Source organism: Haliotis cracherodii, unplaced genomic scaffold, assembly GCF_022045235.1.
Source record: "Haliotis cracherodii isolate W230 unplaced genomic scaffold, xgHalCrac1.p SCAF_4, whole genome shotgun sequence".
NCBI classification, from domain to species: domain Eukaryota; kingdom Metazoa; phylum Mollusca; class Gastropoda; order Lepetellida; family Haliotidae; genus Haliotis; species Haliotis cracherodii.
In genome coordinates, this window is record NW_027266297.1 from 30,105,481 (window position 1) to 30,123,094 (window position 17,614).

At 41.5% G+C, this 17,614-nt stretch overlaps 1 protein-coding gene across 1 annotated transcript; it reads right to left on the reverse strand.

Annotated features, from left to right (window-relative positions):
* Nucleotides 1–2,662: 2,662 nt before the first annotated feature.
* On the reverse strand, nt 2,663–3,880 carry LOC139480152 (opine dehydrogenase). The gene has a single exon (XM_071263186.1). It carries the CDS (start codon nt 3,878–3,880, stop codon nt 2,663–2,665), a length of 1,218 nt encoding a protein of 405 aa, XP_071119287.1.
* Between the last annotated feature and the right edge of the window lie 13,734 nt (nt 3,881–17,614).

A 17,614-nucleotide genomic window follows, 5' to 3' on the forward strand; every position in this document is an offset into this window, starting at 1 on the left:
ACAGTCAATTTATTAACTTCAAAAATTCATAAAGACGGTACAAAGACAGAATGGTGTCACGTTCTTCATACAAACGTAACAATAAACAGCGACACCCGATCTGTGACAGTAAAAGTGCACGCAAAACACGTCGGTATGGATTTTATTGAGCATTCTTTGGCAGAAGCGCCATGTTGGAATACTATTGTTTAAGCATAACAACAGCTTTGAGCATTTGATAACATCTTTGGTATGTGGAAGTATTTGCACATCATTAAGTTAATTTTGCATAAAGACATACCACTGCTACCTTGAACTTGGGCTCAGCAGATATTTTGTACTGTTTGATCGTTGTTGTTTAACACCGCACTCAGCAGTATTCCAGCTATATGACGGCGGTCTTGTACTGGGCGCACCGGTCCAAGCTATAACAATCAACTAGCATTATATAGTGAGTGAGTGAGTGAGTTGGGTTTAACGCCGCTTATAACAGTATTACAGTTATATCGCGCCATGTCAGCTTAATGTGGGAGGAAAGCCCGAAGTGATGCAGGTCTCCGACGTTTACCACTTCGGTGAAACCCACGAGCACGTTATGGTGCTGACAAACCTAGAAATATAATCAGGGCGAACCGGGATTCGAACCCACAATCATAAGTTTCTGGCGTGCCCAAGGGACGCAACTTAGACGACTTGGCCACCCGTGCTCCCTAGCATTATATAGTTTATTTATACACGATTATTATCAAGAAACGTATTATATGTATCCCTGTGATGAGGTAATTGCCATTGAAGATATATGCAAATATTATATATAGGATATATTTGTTATATATATATACGAATTGGCAAATGTTATCAGGAAGAGTGTGGCTTACTTTCAGACAATACGCCCTATCTTAAGCATATTTCACACAGAAATAGCATGGTGCAATGGAGTAACAACCGTTTGCGGATCTCGACGATATACAGTAAGCTACGGTTATAACGAACACGCTTATAACGAACTGACGGATATAACGAACTCATTTTTTAGTTCCGACTATTTGCAGTAGTTATGCTGTATATATGCTTATAACGAATTACGGTTATAACGAACTAAAATTAGTAGTCCCTTTGAGTTCGTTATAACCGTAGTTTACTGTATTTACTTTATCGAGTGGACTTTCCGCATGGCAAGATCTTGCATCTTGAATACATAAACAATAAAAAGAATGGAAAGTTAACAAAGTAGTTAAATCACAACACACACAGTACATCTACCTTTATGTAAAACAAAGTTAAAAACAACAAAAACATTCTGGATAAGATTCTACACGAGGAGAATATACGCTCCGCAATGGACATCCCCGAGACAACTACGCTAAAAATATCTAATGCCAAGGAATAATATAGACGGATCGTAAATACTCTTTCAAACTATAGTTCGAACTGTAACAAGAGCCTTAATGCTAAGGGAATGTACATTGGTAAGCAGCTGATTCGACAACCTTCAGATAGGCGATTTTTGTGTTATTTCAAAACACCATGATCGTTAAATCATGGGTTCAATCTAATTAAAATCAGATGTTCTCGCTGCCGCTGAACAGAACAAAGATCTGAGGCGTCCCATTACGGGTCACGTCAGAACGACCTTTCGCGAACTTTGACCGACCACTGAAATGACTAACAAGAAGTCGACATCAGCCAATTAGAAAACAGCTTTCTCGAGCTTTACGGCACTCGTTTCAAGCTGGCAACTTCCATTTCAGACTACGCTTGTAAAATATGTTGACACAGTTCTCGATTAAAATTTTGAAAACTGAACAAACGAACATTCCAGAATGTCTAATATATGGCAGAGATTGTATGGCAGTGCTTCCCACGCACTGGGCAACACCTCCTCCGTTCAAATGTTTAGCCCACGGAAGCGAGAGATAGACGATAATTTTGACGGAATCACTCGTAGAGCCGTAACTGTCGTTCGGAATACCCCGTGTTAACGTTTTCGAGGTTGCATGATTAGGAAACACATTCCGATAACACTTTCACGATCCGATAGGCGACGCTTTGATTGGTCGGATGAAAGATTGTTCTGACGTGACCCGTAATAGGATGTCCTCAGATCTTTGTTTAGCGATAGCGAGAACTAAGATCTGATTCTAATGAGATTGATCATGGGTTTCAGGTTTAAGCGCTACGAAAGCAATGCATGGCATTCTGCTATCGAGTATCGCAAGTGTATTGATGATTCTTTCATCCGGGCAATTTTGTCCCTGAGGTAACGTCACACGTAACAGCACGCTGTTGCCTGCGTCCTGGGAGAACATACCATTATGTTGACTCCAATCAAAATCAACAATTTTCCTATAACATAAAAACATTCCTCAGGTTTTTCTGCATAGAGGGCCGATCATATGATATTCGGAGGGGGCTGGGATTTCTGGAGATTTGTGAGCTTGAATATTATGTAATGTAAACACCTTGGACCAATGTATTTTTGGGGGGAGATAATGTCTTTTATTTCAATAAAATGAAGCATAATTAATTATCTTTTAAATAATGTTTTGTGATAGTTCATTTTTTTCGGTAATACTCCAGAACAACCCACCACCACCCCTCCCCGAATATGAATGGTCCGTCCCTGAACGACCTACTTGTTATGCCAATTACGTTTTCCTGACGTCAAAGACAGCGTCATTGTTCACATGATATTAACAAGAGCATCCATAGTGTTGATGCCATAACGCTGGGGACATCTTGTACTGCCTATATCTTTCCCCTTCAGCTCGTCACCAACAATGATGTCCTTGCCCAGCTGCTTCTGACACCAGGCTATCACCTCATCATGGAAGGGTGTGGGGACGCCCGCGATCTGGGCTAGCCCTTTGGTCACCACCAGGCCGTTCGGGACATCCTCTGTCAAGTACCGGTAGCGAAAATCGGGAACAAATTTGCCATCTTCTGTTTCCTTCATCGGATGGACAAGGCCGTCATATGCCGTGTCTGTCTGCAAGACAGTTAGTAGACTGGTTGTATCTTTGATGTATGGTTTGTGATCGCGAAGGTACCAGTCGTAAAGGTGAAGGACACCGGAAAGATCCACTTCCGGTTTCTGTGCCGCAATAGCTTTTGCCGTCGCCACCAACTCGTCACTTATACCGCCAAGATAACGAGCTTGCTCTTCGTCAAGACCTTGGTAGAACAGGGGCTTCTTTTCAATGGGTTTACCATCCCAGTCCTTCCATTTACCGTACATTATCGGAGGATGGATGATAGACTTAGTGGCGAGTATTGGTTCAATGTAATTATTCGCCTGGGTAAGAATAGGTGCTTTTCCCATCACTCTCTGAACAGCTTCCATTGGATCATACGAAGGCTTGCTCTGACCGCGAATTATACATCCCATAAGATTTACCTTTACCATCAGGATCTGAACAAATTTGCCAAATTCGGCGATCCTACATGCCCAAGGCAAAGACTCAAACGACATGACGACACACTGCTTGGCCTTGTCCTTAAGCACATCAAACACCTGGAACTCAAACCCAGGCTGACCGGGCATTCCAACAATGGTGGTGTTAGGTTGAATGTAGGGCTCAATGGCTTCGAGGTAGCTCTGATGGGCAAACGCTGGAACAGTGAAAATTATGACATCGGCACCCGGAACCGCCTTCGACGGGTCTTTGGTGATGCAATTGAGTTTAACCTTAAAATCTACCGATTCTCCGCTTTTTATGTCACCTTCATCGACGGTAATCCTGAGATCGTTCTCCTTCATGATGTTCGTCCATCTTTCTGCCTCGTCAGAAAACGTCGTGAGCACCCTAGTTTCAATGTCATCACGTGATGCAGCGAGACCAGCTGTCACGTGGGCGCCATTGCCTCCCCCGCAAACGAGGACGGTAATCTTCTTCGTCATTTTGGGAAGTCAGATGGGTAGACACTACCTGAAAGCAGAATTTTAAGAACAATTTGGTAATAATTATAAATGTTATGATTTATACAAAAGTATGACTCGGCGACCTATCATCCAGGTTCCCTACTCACTAAATGAAGTCAACAACAACAAAACCGAAAGGCAAAACTATTATTGTGGCTAATAACTTGCTCTTCAAATGTTTTGTGCAAAGTTTCAGATTGCGAGGTCTGCTCTGGAAATGAAAGACACCCCTAAGAATTACACCTAAATAGTAAAAGTACCCCATTTATTGTTAATTTAATCACACTACATCCTTTTCAGGAGGCAAACACGAGAGCCGAGTTTATCATGCAGAAGAAATACCTTGTGGAAAATGATTGAACTTGTTTACAAAAAACAAAATGGCGGTCATATTGATAGAGAACAAGCATGCTAAGTACCAGCTTGATTGATCCTGTGGTTTCTGAGGTGGTGACGTATTCTGAGCATAGAATGTATTTGAAGAGGTTTAGTCAGTGATTAACAATATCCCAGTCATATCATGTTGTGTCAGCTTAATGTGGGGGTTAAGGCGGAAGTGATGAAAGTCTCGGGCGTTACCACATTAGTGAAACCCAAGGGCAGGGGCTCGGTGCTGACAGACAGAAACATGATGGGGCGAACCGGGATTCCAACCCACGATCATAGGTTTCTGGCGTGCCTAAGGGACGCAACTCTGCACAGCGAATTGCGGCGCCTCAGTGAGTGAGTATGGCCGCTCTTAGCAATCTTTCAGCAATGTCACAGCGGGGTACACCAGAAAGTCGACGTGCAAAGATCAAATAACGGACAAACTTTAAATTATCGCAAGAAAAGCAACATATTTTGATCCCAACTATTTTTATAATTCAAAGAGAAAAACAACTTTAGAAATCAATTGGAATTATTAAAGGAAAATGAATTCAGTGAGATTAGACAGACAGACATAGCTGGTGTTTGAGATGGAAATCATCCTTTTATGTTAACTATTACAGTTATGTCAGTTTGTCGGCCGAAATGTGGCCTCCACATATAACTTTAGGATGTCATTACCGGAATCATAACATCAAAGAATTATCACCTAATAATAGGGTTACACATCAAAACCGTCGACCTGCGTTGTATACACATTCTGATAAGTCCTTTTATACTTACAGAAGTGATTATTGTATCCAGTGAAAGAGACCCTTTGTCTTTTATTTCCGACTGGAACGAAACCTTTTCTATAAGCATGGTCGATTCAACACAGTATGTGTTTTGCTTTCATAGAAATCCCTCACGCGACTCGAATATTGTACCTGTTTTAGCCTCATTTTCAAAACACTGAACATTATTTCAGATGTACGAGCACTGGTATGTTTTGTTTGTTGTTTAACTCAGATATATTCCAGCCATATGACGGCGGGCTGTAAATAATCAAGATGGAGCAGACAATCCAGTAATTGATATCATGAGCATCGATCTACGCAATTTGGATACGATGACATGCATCAACGAAGGCAGCGAACCTGACCACCCGATTCCGTTAGTCGTCTTTTACAACAAGCATGGGTTGCTGAAGACCTAGACCTTTTCTAACCCGGATCTTCACGGGAAGGATAGGGTGGTGACAGGCCTAGAAGCATAATCTGGACGAATGTTGGATTCAAACCAACGATATTAAGTTCCTGGTAAGCCTAAGGAACACAACTCTGTTGCAACACCTTTGACCACTGTACCAACAGTGTCACCAAATAAAATATTAACATGGACTTGCTGTTCTACAAGAATCCTTAAGGCGCCACACTAAATGTCTCACAAAAGGTGTGATGGGGCTGTCTCGCGATAAGAATGAAGACTGGTTGTAAGTTCTGTCATCGAGTGGTTCTTAACTTCTGTATTTCTCCAAGGGCGGTCGGGAAGCCTATTGGTAAAGCGTAATAATATCCAGGGTTTAGGGTAAACTAACATTCAGACAATCTCTATTTGCAGCCTGAAACGGAAGAAATCTGGACTTATTTGGGAGTTTTCGGATATTTTTGTTTCAAGGTTTGTTTGAGAGACTCTACGTACTGTACAGTATGAGAACCGGCACATTTCGGGACGAGTGAGTGAGTGAGTTTGGTTTTGGTTTTATGTGTGAAGCCCATTTCTGGCGTCCCCCGCCGTGATATTGCTGGAATATTGCTAAAAGCGGCGTACAACCATACTCAATCACTCACTACTTCTCCAAATGTTTCTTTAGTTCGGTGTCTTTTGGAGGTGAGTATATAAATATTGTATTACCACCAGCGAAAAGTACTCTTTTCACTCACTACTTTTGGTAAACTTTGGTTTTCATAGCAGTCAACAATATACCACAGTAGGAGATCTTCGAACAAGTCACCAAACCTGACCACCAGATCCATCAATCAACCAAGTCACAGGGCCTGACCTCCTGATCCATCAACCAACCAAGTCACAGGGCCTGACCTCCTGATCCATCAACCAACCAAGTCACAGGGCCTGACCACCCGATCCATCAGTCAACCAAGTCACAGAGCCTGACCACCTGATCCATCAACCAACCAAGTCACAGGGCCTGACCACCTGATCCATAAACCAACCAAATCACAGGGCCTGACCACCTGATCCATCAGTCAACCAAGTCACAGGGCCTGACCACCTGATCCATCAACCAACCAAATCACAGGGCCTGACCACCTGATCCATCAACCAACCAAGTCACGGGGCCTGACCACCTGATCCATCAACCAACCAAGTCACGGGGCCTGACCACCTGATCCATCAGTCAACCAAGTCACAGGACCTGACCACCTGATCCATCAACCAACCAAATCACAGGGCCTGACCACCTGATCCATCAACCAACCAAGTCACGGGGCCTGACCACCTCATCCATCAGTCAACCAAGTCACAGGGCCTGACCACCTAATCCATCAACCAACCAAGTCACGGGGCCTGACCACCTGATCCATCAACCAACCAAGTCACAGGGCCTGACCACCTCATCCATCAGTCAACCAAGTCACAGTTTGCTGTGGACCCGCAATGTCCCCGAGGTTGATAATGATGTTCACCTCAAAGAAATACTTTATGAGTATAACAAAATAATTCTTGACTATCCTTGAAAACATTAAAACTGAATAGATCAGACCTAGTTTCAACCATAAACCATGAAAAAATTAACAAAGTATAACATGTCAGACAAGGTAGAAACTCACTGGTCCTTGTGATGAAATATATATTTTGAGAATCTCTCTCTCGTGTTGATAAATTGTTAAAACTATACATATAATAATGGGATGAGATTCTTTTCATCATCCAAAATCACTCTTTCATCTTTTTCAGTTTGTAAACAGCAATAGCCAGTGTCTTGTACGTGAAGGTAGAGCTAACCAGTTTCAACCGATGATGTCGCAATTGTCGGCATTGTGATGCAATTTCATTACGACATCTCCATACTAAATGATGATGAAAAGGAAAAAACTCCGAAATCTTAGATACTTTTAGTAAAGCTTTTTCCGTCCTTAGTTACCTGAAGCAACAAATTTTTTTGTTTGGACAAAAGAACCAGTGCCAAATTCCTATCATGCTGCATACATTTGTCTTTGTTTTATAGACACACACTGGAATGAACTCTTTGTGTTACAGATATACTTTCGGTAGAAGCTATTTATGAAACAAGTGATGTGTCCTTGTATCTGACAAGTAAACGGCTCACAGTGATTTTTTTGTTGTGCCACATGAATGCTGTCGCCAGAATCGTTGGTGGCTCCATCGCATTGCATCCTCAACTATTTTTTAAAAACCCGGACTATTACTTTGGGAAGGAGGCCCAAAGCTTGTACGGTTACTACTTCGTAACAGCAGTGGCTTACAGTGACGCGTTTTACTGCGTCGTCAGCAATAATACGACGACATGCAGTAAGATTCTGATTAGGGACCAGTTCAAAAGTGGAGTCAATAATTAATTCCTAACGTTTTGAGACAATCCCTCAAAGGTTCAATGTCTCATTGTTTTGGGTAAATAAATATTAACTATTTTTCAACCTTTGTGTTTGACCATACATGAACGAACTGAATTGTAAGTTAAAAACAACTACTTTTTCCACCTTTTATTTACTATGATGGAACAATTACACGAAAATGTGTCGCTAGTGGGATTAGAACCCGCGCAATTCGCCGAAGGCTGACAAATGTGTGTCTTCTGCCACGGCTATAGAGAAGAAATCATGTGGAGTTTAGAAGGGAAAATTACGAGAGAGCGAAATGCACATGCGAAAGGCCATGGAAACATATTTCATCTGCATCACATAGGGTAGACTCACAGTTAAACATACGGCTCTGGAAACATATTTCACGTGCATTACATAGGGTAGACTCTCACAGTTAAAAGGTTCTTGAGTATTTTTTAAATATGGTTACCAAAACAATGTTGTTTAAACATTTCAGGTTTGAGAGTTCTTTTGCTTAAATAGATTACACCATTCGGGTCAGGTGTTTAATCGTTGCAATAGTCAGTTAAACACTGCTACCAGCCTCGGGGTTAAACTAACCATTTCAACGATTAAACATCGGTTCAAGGTGGTCTAACCTAACATTCTCAAGTGGTACAGAACGTCATCAGTGTACAATAGCAGAAGCTATGTGTAACATTATCCGTGCATGGGCTGAGATTTACCCTTGAATCTCTGAAACGACCTTGACAGGGACGTTCACCAAAAACATGGCAGTATAACAAGTTTCAAAGTTGTCGCACAAAAATATACTAACAAAACATGAAATTTAGAAAATACTGCTTTTTTGGCCATCGTTATGCTTCTTACAAAGACATCTGTTTCTACTGGCTCTGAGTCGAGAAATCCTGCAAAACCCAAGATAACATCGCGAAAGTCTCGCAGTAGCAGAACAAGAACATGTCATCACAAAAAAATACATCCTTTCAACGGGAAACTACACATTTCGGGGATTACTACAGGTAAAACATACAGAACCTCAACCGAACGTCAAAGTGAGTGAGTTGGGTTTAAAGCCGCTCTGAACAGTATTCCAGTAATATCACGGCGTCAGTGAGAGAAAACCCCGAAGTGATGCAGGTCTCATATGTTTACCACTTTGGTGAAACCCACGAGCACTGGTAAGGTGCTAACAGACCTAGAACCATAATCAGGGCGATCAGTGATTCCAACCCACAATCATAGGTTGCTGGTGTGTTCATGGAACGTAACTCTGCATAGCGAATTTCGGCGGCTTAGGCGACTGAGCCGCGCTTGCCCTCACACGGAATACGAGGTATTGTTTGTACCCGTATAATACCGGGGAAATTGGGTTATATCCAATAGCACTCATCTCTTAAACAGTTGCTTACGTTGAACACCAATTCTTTAGCGATTTAAATTAAATTTAGTTAATGTAAATGTTTTTCTCAAATGACACTTTGATTGGAAATGAACATTTTGTCCACGAATGACATGGTAAAGGGATAATAAAACAGTACTTATTGGTAAAATATAATCGTAAATCGGAAATGTTTCTCAACAGTAAAATGGCAAGTTAGTATAAACACAAAAAATAATAACACTTCGATTTGCGTATATTATACCCAATCCGCGAAACAGGGACATTGTTACGATTTTGATCCGACTAGACAAAATCGGCTGTTTCCCGAATGTAACCGGACGCATCATACTGTCGGGAGTGCTTGGCCGACCTCTCTGGACCTTTCCCGACCCATAGGACTCTGTTACGAACGTATACGACCGCGTTAAGGGTCGATGCTCATGATATTAATCACTGGATTATCTGGTCCAGACTCGATTATTTTCAGACCGCCGTCATATAGGTGGAATATTGCAGAGTGCGGCGTTAAACAACAAACCAACCAACCAACCAAATCAGACAATGGTAGGATCATTGAGGATAGTAATACCGATTTTTTCACATTTCGTGTCGTAGAGCTGTCTGATCTCAAACGAGAGCTATAATCGGCACTGTGTGAATCTGGCCTTACCTACAGCATACACAAGCAATGACCAGTCAAGGAGAACGGCCGGGCTGTCCACGTGAGTGGCCTTTAGCTGACCTCTCAAACTGACCCCAGTGTGACCTGGAGCTATAACCCGTTCCACTCTCGAATCCCAGGTTGAAAAAAACGTTAACATTTGATTCTCTGTATTTACTGAAAGATACGCTTCAAATGCCGACATAAATCATTGGTTCGATTGAACTGCATGTTTATCTAAGAAGTAATTTGAATTTATTCAGCCGCTCCAGAGGTACAGGGAAAAGGTAATACGCAATGGCGTTATATTTCTAGAATAGCATATAGTCTATGGAATCTTTCAGTGCATAATACATTTCCTCTGCTCTCAAACCTTTACCCTGCTGCTGATTTCATGTGGAACCGAACTGGTCATATTTGGTTCGCTTAGCTTTGGTTTCATAAAACACATATGTACTTAGGGATAGGAATATTTTGTATCTTTCCATGATACACAAACATGATTCTCATAACATGTCAAGTGTATGTTTAAATAGAATGACATGTCCGATGATCCCTTTCAAATGGTGAATAGTATATTAGCAAAACAATCATGTTGCAATACAATAATGTATCCAATCCTGTAATACAATGGAGAGATTGACATGTTTTTAGAACGCAAATAAGTCGTTTTAAGTAAGACAATCAGATCATGGGGAAATCGCCTTGTACACTGTCAGATAAATTGGTATCCGTTTCATGTGTCGCGACAGAATTTAGCAACATATTTTCTCCTAGCAAAGACATACTTCCAATCGCGATAAATCAGTCACATGTAAAGTAAAAAATTTCAAATACTGTGTTGATCTTACCTACAGTGCGAAATATACTCCAGGTAATTCCAGACGCGTGTCCGATCGTCAACAGCCACCGCACACACTGAGCAGACGACAGCCTTCGGCCTTGAATATGATATTGAGGCTACTAGAGTGCCGTCTCGTACAACATACCACGTGATTAGATGAATGTCCGTGCGGCACATGCACATACCATTTGTTTTGTCTGGCCGTAAAGCACTCACGTATTATTGATGTCCAGAAACGGAGCTCGGGATCATCATGGGGTGTTGACATGTTATTAATTCGGCGGGCACAATGCACCATGTTTTCAAATAAAAGAACAACACGTGTTTGAAAGGCATTTAGAAGTGATACACAAAAGGAAGAGAATTTATGGATGTCAACTTCTTTATTATAAGGAACACAACGTTTCGGAGTATATGCTTACTCCTTCGTCATTTACCTGACGAAGGAGTAAGCATATACTCCGAAACGTTGTGTTCCTCTTCCTTAAAAGAACAACAGTTTATGGATTTAGACCTTCACATAGGACCAAACGCCGGATTTACATTCTTGAAACAAGCGCAAGAACAGTGTGAAATGAGTGAGTGAGTTTGGTTTTACGCCGCTTTTAGCAATATTACAGCAATATCACGGCGGGGGACACCAGAAATGGGCTTCACACATTGTACCCATGTCGGGAATCGAACCCGGGTCTTCAGCGTGACGGGCGAACGCTTTAACCACAAGGCTACCCGACCGCCCCCAGTGTGAAATGGACGCAGTGGCTGGATTTGCGTATGATTTCCGATTAGAACTAACTTTGGGTGGTCATTTCATTTCAAGCTACACTTTTGAACCATATGACATCCGTTTATTGACGTTTGCATAAGAACTATTGTCATGAATGTTGTGGACAGTTTTGCAGAAATCCCCAAGAATGAATTCCAAAGTTCTAGTAAATACTTGATCAGAGCATGTTTCAAATGGAATTCCCATTTTTTCCTGACCAGTATCAAACTTTAAAAGGGTCGACATATGAGCATTTCATTGGGCTGTGAGGGGCGGTCGGGTAGCCTAGTGGTTTGTTTAAGCGTTCGCTCGTCACGCCGAAGACCCGGGTTCGATTCACGACATGGGTACAATGTGTGAAGCCCATTTCTAGTGTCCCCCGCCGTGATATTGTTGGAATACTGCTAAAAGCGGCGTAAAATCAAACTCACTCACTCACTCATGCCTCAGTTATGTATTATTTCGGATATCAAGGAATAACATTCACGTTTCTATTTTGCTTTTGCAGAGTATATTATGAAAAAAAAGACACCACACAAGCACATCACACATACAATTTAACCCACACATTTTCAGTCACACGTTGTAGTACATATGAAAGTAACAAGGATTTTATCATATGCACTGTTTCGTTTGGTGTCTGGTATACTCCGCAGATAATTGGTGATCGTTGTGAATTCTGTTGCTCTGTCATTCCGTATACATTATTTTATATAATTTAACATAAGTATGTCATTTTTTAAAATAATTAAAAAAGAAGTCCACTATTAACAACACGGAAAGTGGATTTCACGTCGGGGTAGTTTCAGGGAGAAGGCAAGTGCAAAGGCGTCATTGTCATGTAAATTTATCCGTTTTCTTTGCACTTTCAGAACCGAGATTAATTTTAATTTTTGAAGTATGAATATCGTCTGTTTGTGTAATGATACAGACATTTATACCAACTGTGTTTAGAATCTAAACCCTTTGGGTTCTAAACTTTTGTAAACATGTTCAGGGCAAAACTATTTAGGAACCAATACGCGTCAAACTACCAGACAAAGATTAAACACTTTTCACAGCTTCGTTATCTAGTAACCATCTTCTATGGGAGACGTGCTAATAGATGATGCAAGCTGACGTGCCGTGACACATCAGTAATACTGTTCAGAGTAGCGTTACATCAAAGTAATTCTCATTTAGGAACACTGGCATATCATGATATCAACACGATATTGATTATGATACTTCTTTAGATTTTCAGAATAACTCATTGATGTCCATGCAACTTGATTTCATCATGACAGCCTCCGTGGTCTAGTGGTAGAGTGTCCGCCTGGAGAGCGGAAGGTGCAGAGTTCGATCCCCGTCCGCGTCATACCAAAAGACGTTAAAAGATGGTACTTGTTGTTACCCTATCTGGCGCTCGGCATTAAGGGGCTAAAACCAGGACTGGTCGGCTCAGAGTCAGTATAGCGTGTCTGAGATGGGTATTCGTGTTAAACTGCGGCATGGTATGTCAGAGTGCTAGCACTATAAATCGGCATTCACGTCGCTATATAAGTGCAATAATCTTGGACCCGACATTAAACCCAATTTCACCTCACCTCATCAGGTATGACAAGCATTAGCAGTGAAACAAACTTGACAAAGGCGCCACATTGACGACACAAGACCGTTGAGGAAGGCTTGTATTAGAGTCAGGGTATGGCTAGATTTCTCCCCCTACTAATTATGTCAGATTACACACACTCCTCCCCCCCCCCCCCCCCCCCCCCTTCCTCCCCCCCAACAGCAATATTCCCATAACCCGTAATTACGACCGGCAGATGGGACGGTAGTACAACAGCTGTATATTGACATCACGTCGCTACAAGGCATTAACAGCCAAATTGGCGTGTACGTATTGGTCAGAGAATAAATAACAGTTCTTGACCAGGGATGACATAAGGCGAATACTCGACACATCCCATCAATAGTTCGGAATGACCACTGGTGACACTGGTCAAGCTCACCACGGCTGGAATACATATATCGTGGCCGAGCAATTAAAGTGCACGTGGTTGTGAACAAGGGACTGGCCTGAGCAGGTTTAGTTTAGTTTAGGTTTAGTTTAGACCCGACTTGTACAGAGCGCGTCAGTGTCATAGTCTAAAAAAACAGTTGTGGACCCGCAGACGGACCTGTGTTGTTTATCACGTCATCATTTAGAGCAACCAAATCCTGAGTGTGATACTTGTGTTGTGTTACATTATGTTTTTCCAGACCAAGGGCTGTCGCCGCTGGACCAACGTCACCAGTTGGTTCGAAACTGCGTAAACGACGTTTAATTTCATCCTACACATTTCATCCATGATCTGGGGAAACAGCAAGTCAAGGGAATGTGGTCATATTCAGTTGCCCAATGAAGTATGTGATTACATGTGCGAGGCGAGTACCTGCATATGGCGTCCATGTGTCTGAAGGAACGGGGCGATGTGAGGACGGATAACTGCCGAATGCATAACGTACAACACACGCGTAAGCGTAACGTTCCATTTGACGTTGATTAACACGCTAACAGCCATCACTGCTGTCAAAATGAAACCTGGACTTATTTGTGAGGAAGGCTAATCTTCAGTCCTGTAACCTGAACCTTAGATGTTGTCTTGACCATGCCATGAGAATAGTTCGACGACGTGGCAACAAAACTGCAAATTCTCTGGGATGATGGTCTCTCGTAATCGATTCATCAGTCCTTGCGCATAATCCTCAACACATTCATAAGACGAGCACCTGTTCCGACTTCTGGGCGACCCGTGAAGATCCGGGGTAGAATAGGTCTTCAGTTACCCATGCTTGCCGTAAAGGGGACTATGCTTGTCGTAAGTGGCGACTAACGGAATCGGGTGGTCAGGCTCGCTGACTTGGTTGATGCATGTCATCGATCCCAACTGCGTGGATCGATGCTCATGATATCAATCACTGGAGTATCTGGTCAAGACTCGACAGACCGCCGTCATATAGCTGGAATATTGCTGAGTGTGTCGTTAAACAAACCAACTAACCAACCAACTTATGAGGAAGAGTCGTATAAATGGGCGAAAGCTATCATTGGATACCCACAACATTCCTCAATTCTAAGCATGTTTTGAACGAACAATAGTTAACAGTGTCATTCCTTATTTATTTCTTCCCTTCCACGAGGTACGTACGTACACAGTGGTGTAATGTCGTAACAATGGTCATAACAAAATTACGAATTAGTATTGAATAATCAGGATACTTTATAATGGGCCAATGCCACCAAGCATTAGTGAGAAATGCCAATTGTAGTGTGATACCATTTAAGTGATGAATTACATATTCCTATATATAATATTTTCCAATCCAAACTCATATAGAACAAACAGAGTAAACTACGGTTATAACGAACTCAAAGGGACCACTAATTTTAGTTCGCTATAGCCGTAGTTCGTAATATGCATATATACAGCATAACTACAGCAAATAGTCAGGACAACAAAAAAGTAAGTTCGTTATATCCGTCAGTTCGTTATAAGCGTGTTCGTTATAAACGTAGTTTACTGTACTGGGTTTCATGAATAATGTATCATGTTGTTTTAATCAATTCAACAGCAATTCAGCATCATAGATATAATTTGGATTGACATGGTTTAACTTGCAAGCCCGATGTGTTGATGTTGTAACATCGCAGAGATAGGATATACCAGGTATACTTCTTGGTGAAATTGATACACATGTTAATAATGGCTTTAGATATAAATGTCGTTGAAAACAAGTTTAGATTATACATATATTTTTAGAATTTAAACCCTTCGGGTTCTAAACTTTTGTAAACATGTTCAGGATACAAACTATTTAGGAATCAATACGCGTCAAACCATCAGACAAGGATTAAACACGTTTCACAGCTTCGTTATCTAGTAACCGTCTTCTATGGGAGACGTGCTAATAGATGATGCAAGCTGACTTGCCGTGACATATCAGAAATACTGTTCAGAGTAGCGGTACATCAAATTCACTCTCATTTAAGTGAGTGAGTGAGTATGGTTTTACGCCGCTTTTAGCAATATTACAGCAATATCACGGCGGGGGACACCAGAAATTGGCTTCACACATTGTACCCATGTCAGGAATCGAACGCTTTAACCACAAGGCTACCCCATCGCCCCTCTCATTTACGAAAACTTGCATATCATGATGACATGATATTTATTATGATACTTCTTTAGATTTTCTTCATGATTTCGAAATATTGCTGCTGTGAATTAAATCATAAGGAGTAATGCCACTTCCGTCTGTGTTTGTATTTGGAACACGTAATTTGCATAGTGCGACCTAGGGACATATCCTGTCTAATTAGATGATTCTGCTTTGGTTAAATACTTGGTTTAGCGGGGTAAATTTTTTCGTCTTGTTTAAGTTGTGTTTGATGTCGAGAACTGTATATAAAGCCACATAAGACTACGTAAGTTGTTTATGTGTAAACCAAATACGTTGCTCATTTAACCACAAAAGCCACGCCAAAATAGAATTTTCATTATGTATACCTCACAGGTGCTGTGTTTTGATATCGTCTAGAGAGACTTGTATCATCGCTGCTTTAACTTAACCTTTATAAATCAAGGCTACCATTGTTGATTTAAACATCTAAAGCCAACGAACCTCCTACCTCGCGTAGAAAATGTATTGTTGTTACATCCATAACAGCCCTTCTACCTGATTTGGATGGAGGCCAGCGCTAATAAATTGTGTGAAGCGTCATTAAAAGTGTGGATAGAATTCCAAGACATTCAGAATATCCACGATGTGTTGTAGACTAATGTTTAGTCTTTGTAGAAAGTTTTCAATAATCAATTTTTTAATCGCTAGGATTAATCTGAAATTACTGTATACATAAAACAGAAAGTTTACCTGAATGAGTAAGAGAGTGCGTATGGTTTTACGCCGCTTATAGCAATATTCCAGTAATTTCACGTCGGGGGACACCAGAAATGGGCTTCACGCTTGGACCCATGTCGGGAATCGAACCCGGGACTTCGGCCTGACGAGCGTTTACAGTGCTGGACAACTGGGATGCCATGCCGTATTTTAACATGGATACCCAACTCAGACACTGCATACTGACTCCAAGCCGACCAGTCCTTTTTTGACCCCCTTAATTTAATTTCAACGTATTTTAATATGAACCGCTGGTGATCGAACCACCGACTTTTCCCTCTCCGGGTAGACGCTTGACACTAGACAACGGAGACGGTGAGTTGACTTACAATGGCGACAGGAGTCTAAACACTTTTTCAAGTGATGGTAAAAAAGGCATTCCCGCTTTAATTCATAAAGATAGAGACTGCGGTTCAATACTCTCTCTGTCAAGATCTGTCAAGCCCCCCACATGTGGTCAGCTAACTTTCTGATCAGCCAGTCAGCGCGTGGGCTTCCTATCAGTGGAACATTTGTGTGAATTTCTCCCCCCCCCCCCCGATGGATATTCCGTGTTAAAATAGACCCCCCAACAACCTTACCTGGTCATACGAGGCAATTTAATGGATCGGGCTGTCAGGTTCAGTGACTTGGAATATTGCGCGGAATCATTCCCCGACGGAGTGGAAGGTTGCTCATACGATCAAATAAAAGATACAAAATCATTTCCATTATAAGAAGTCTGTTGCACGATTCTGACTATATCATGAGCATGTGTTTATGAATCACTATCAAGCAGTATTGATACCAGATGTTTGCTAACAGGTGAGCGTATTCTGCCCCACCGGGGGCACCTGTCACAAACACATGCAAAGGCATGCAAATGTTCGCCTGTAAGTCAAAATAGGGAATTACACCGGACATAGTTTTTGTCACTGAAGCATCAAATTTAGAAAAGTCCTCCACACATCTACCAAAACATATTTGAAAGCTTTACTGGGGCCTTAAATGTTGTAACCCTGATTTAACAACTTTTGAGCAAGAGTCGTATGACGCTTTTTGAAATATTTTTTTCTACAAAAAAGTGATCAAACCCGGACTTTACTGATATTTTTGCCACTTGGTTCCGTCTAAGCGCAATCGGGCATAGTTAAAATAATTGTTGCGTAATAATTCACGTATTTACCCCGCATGTCATATATATATTCCAGATGTTATTTA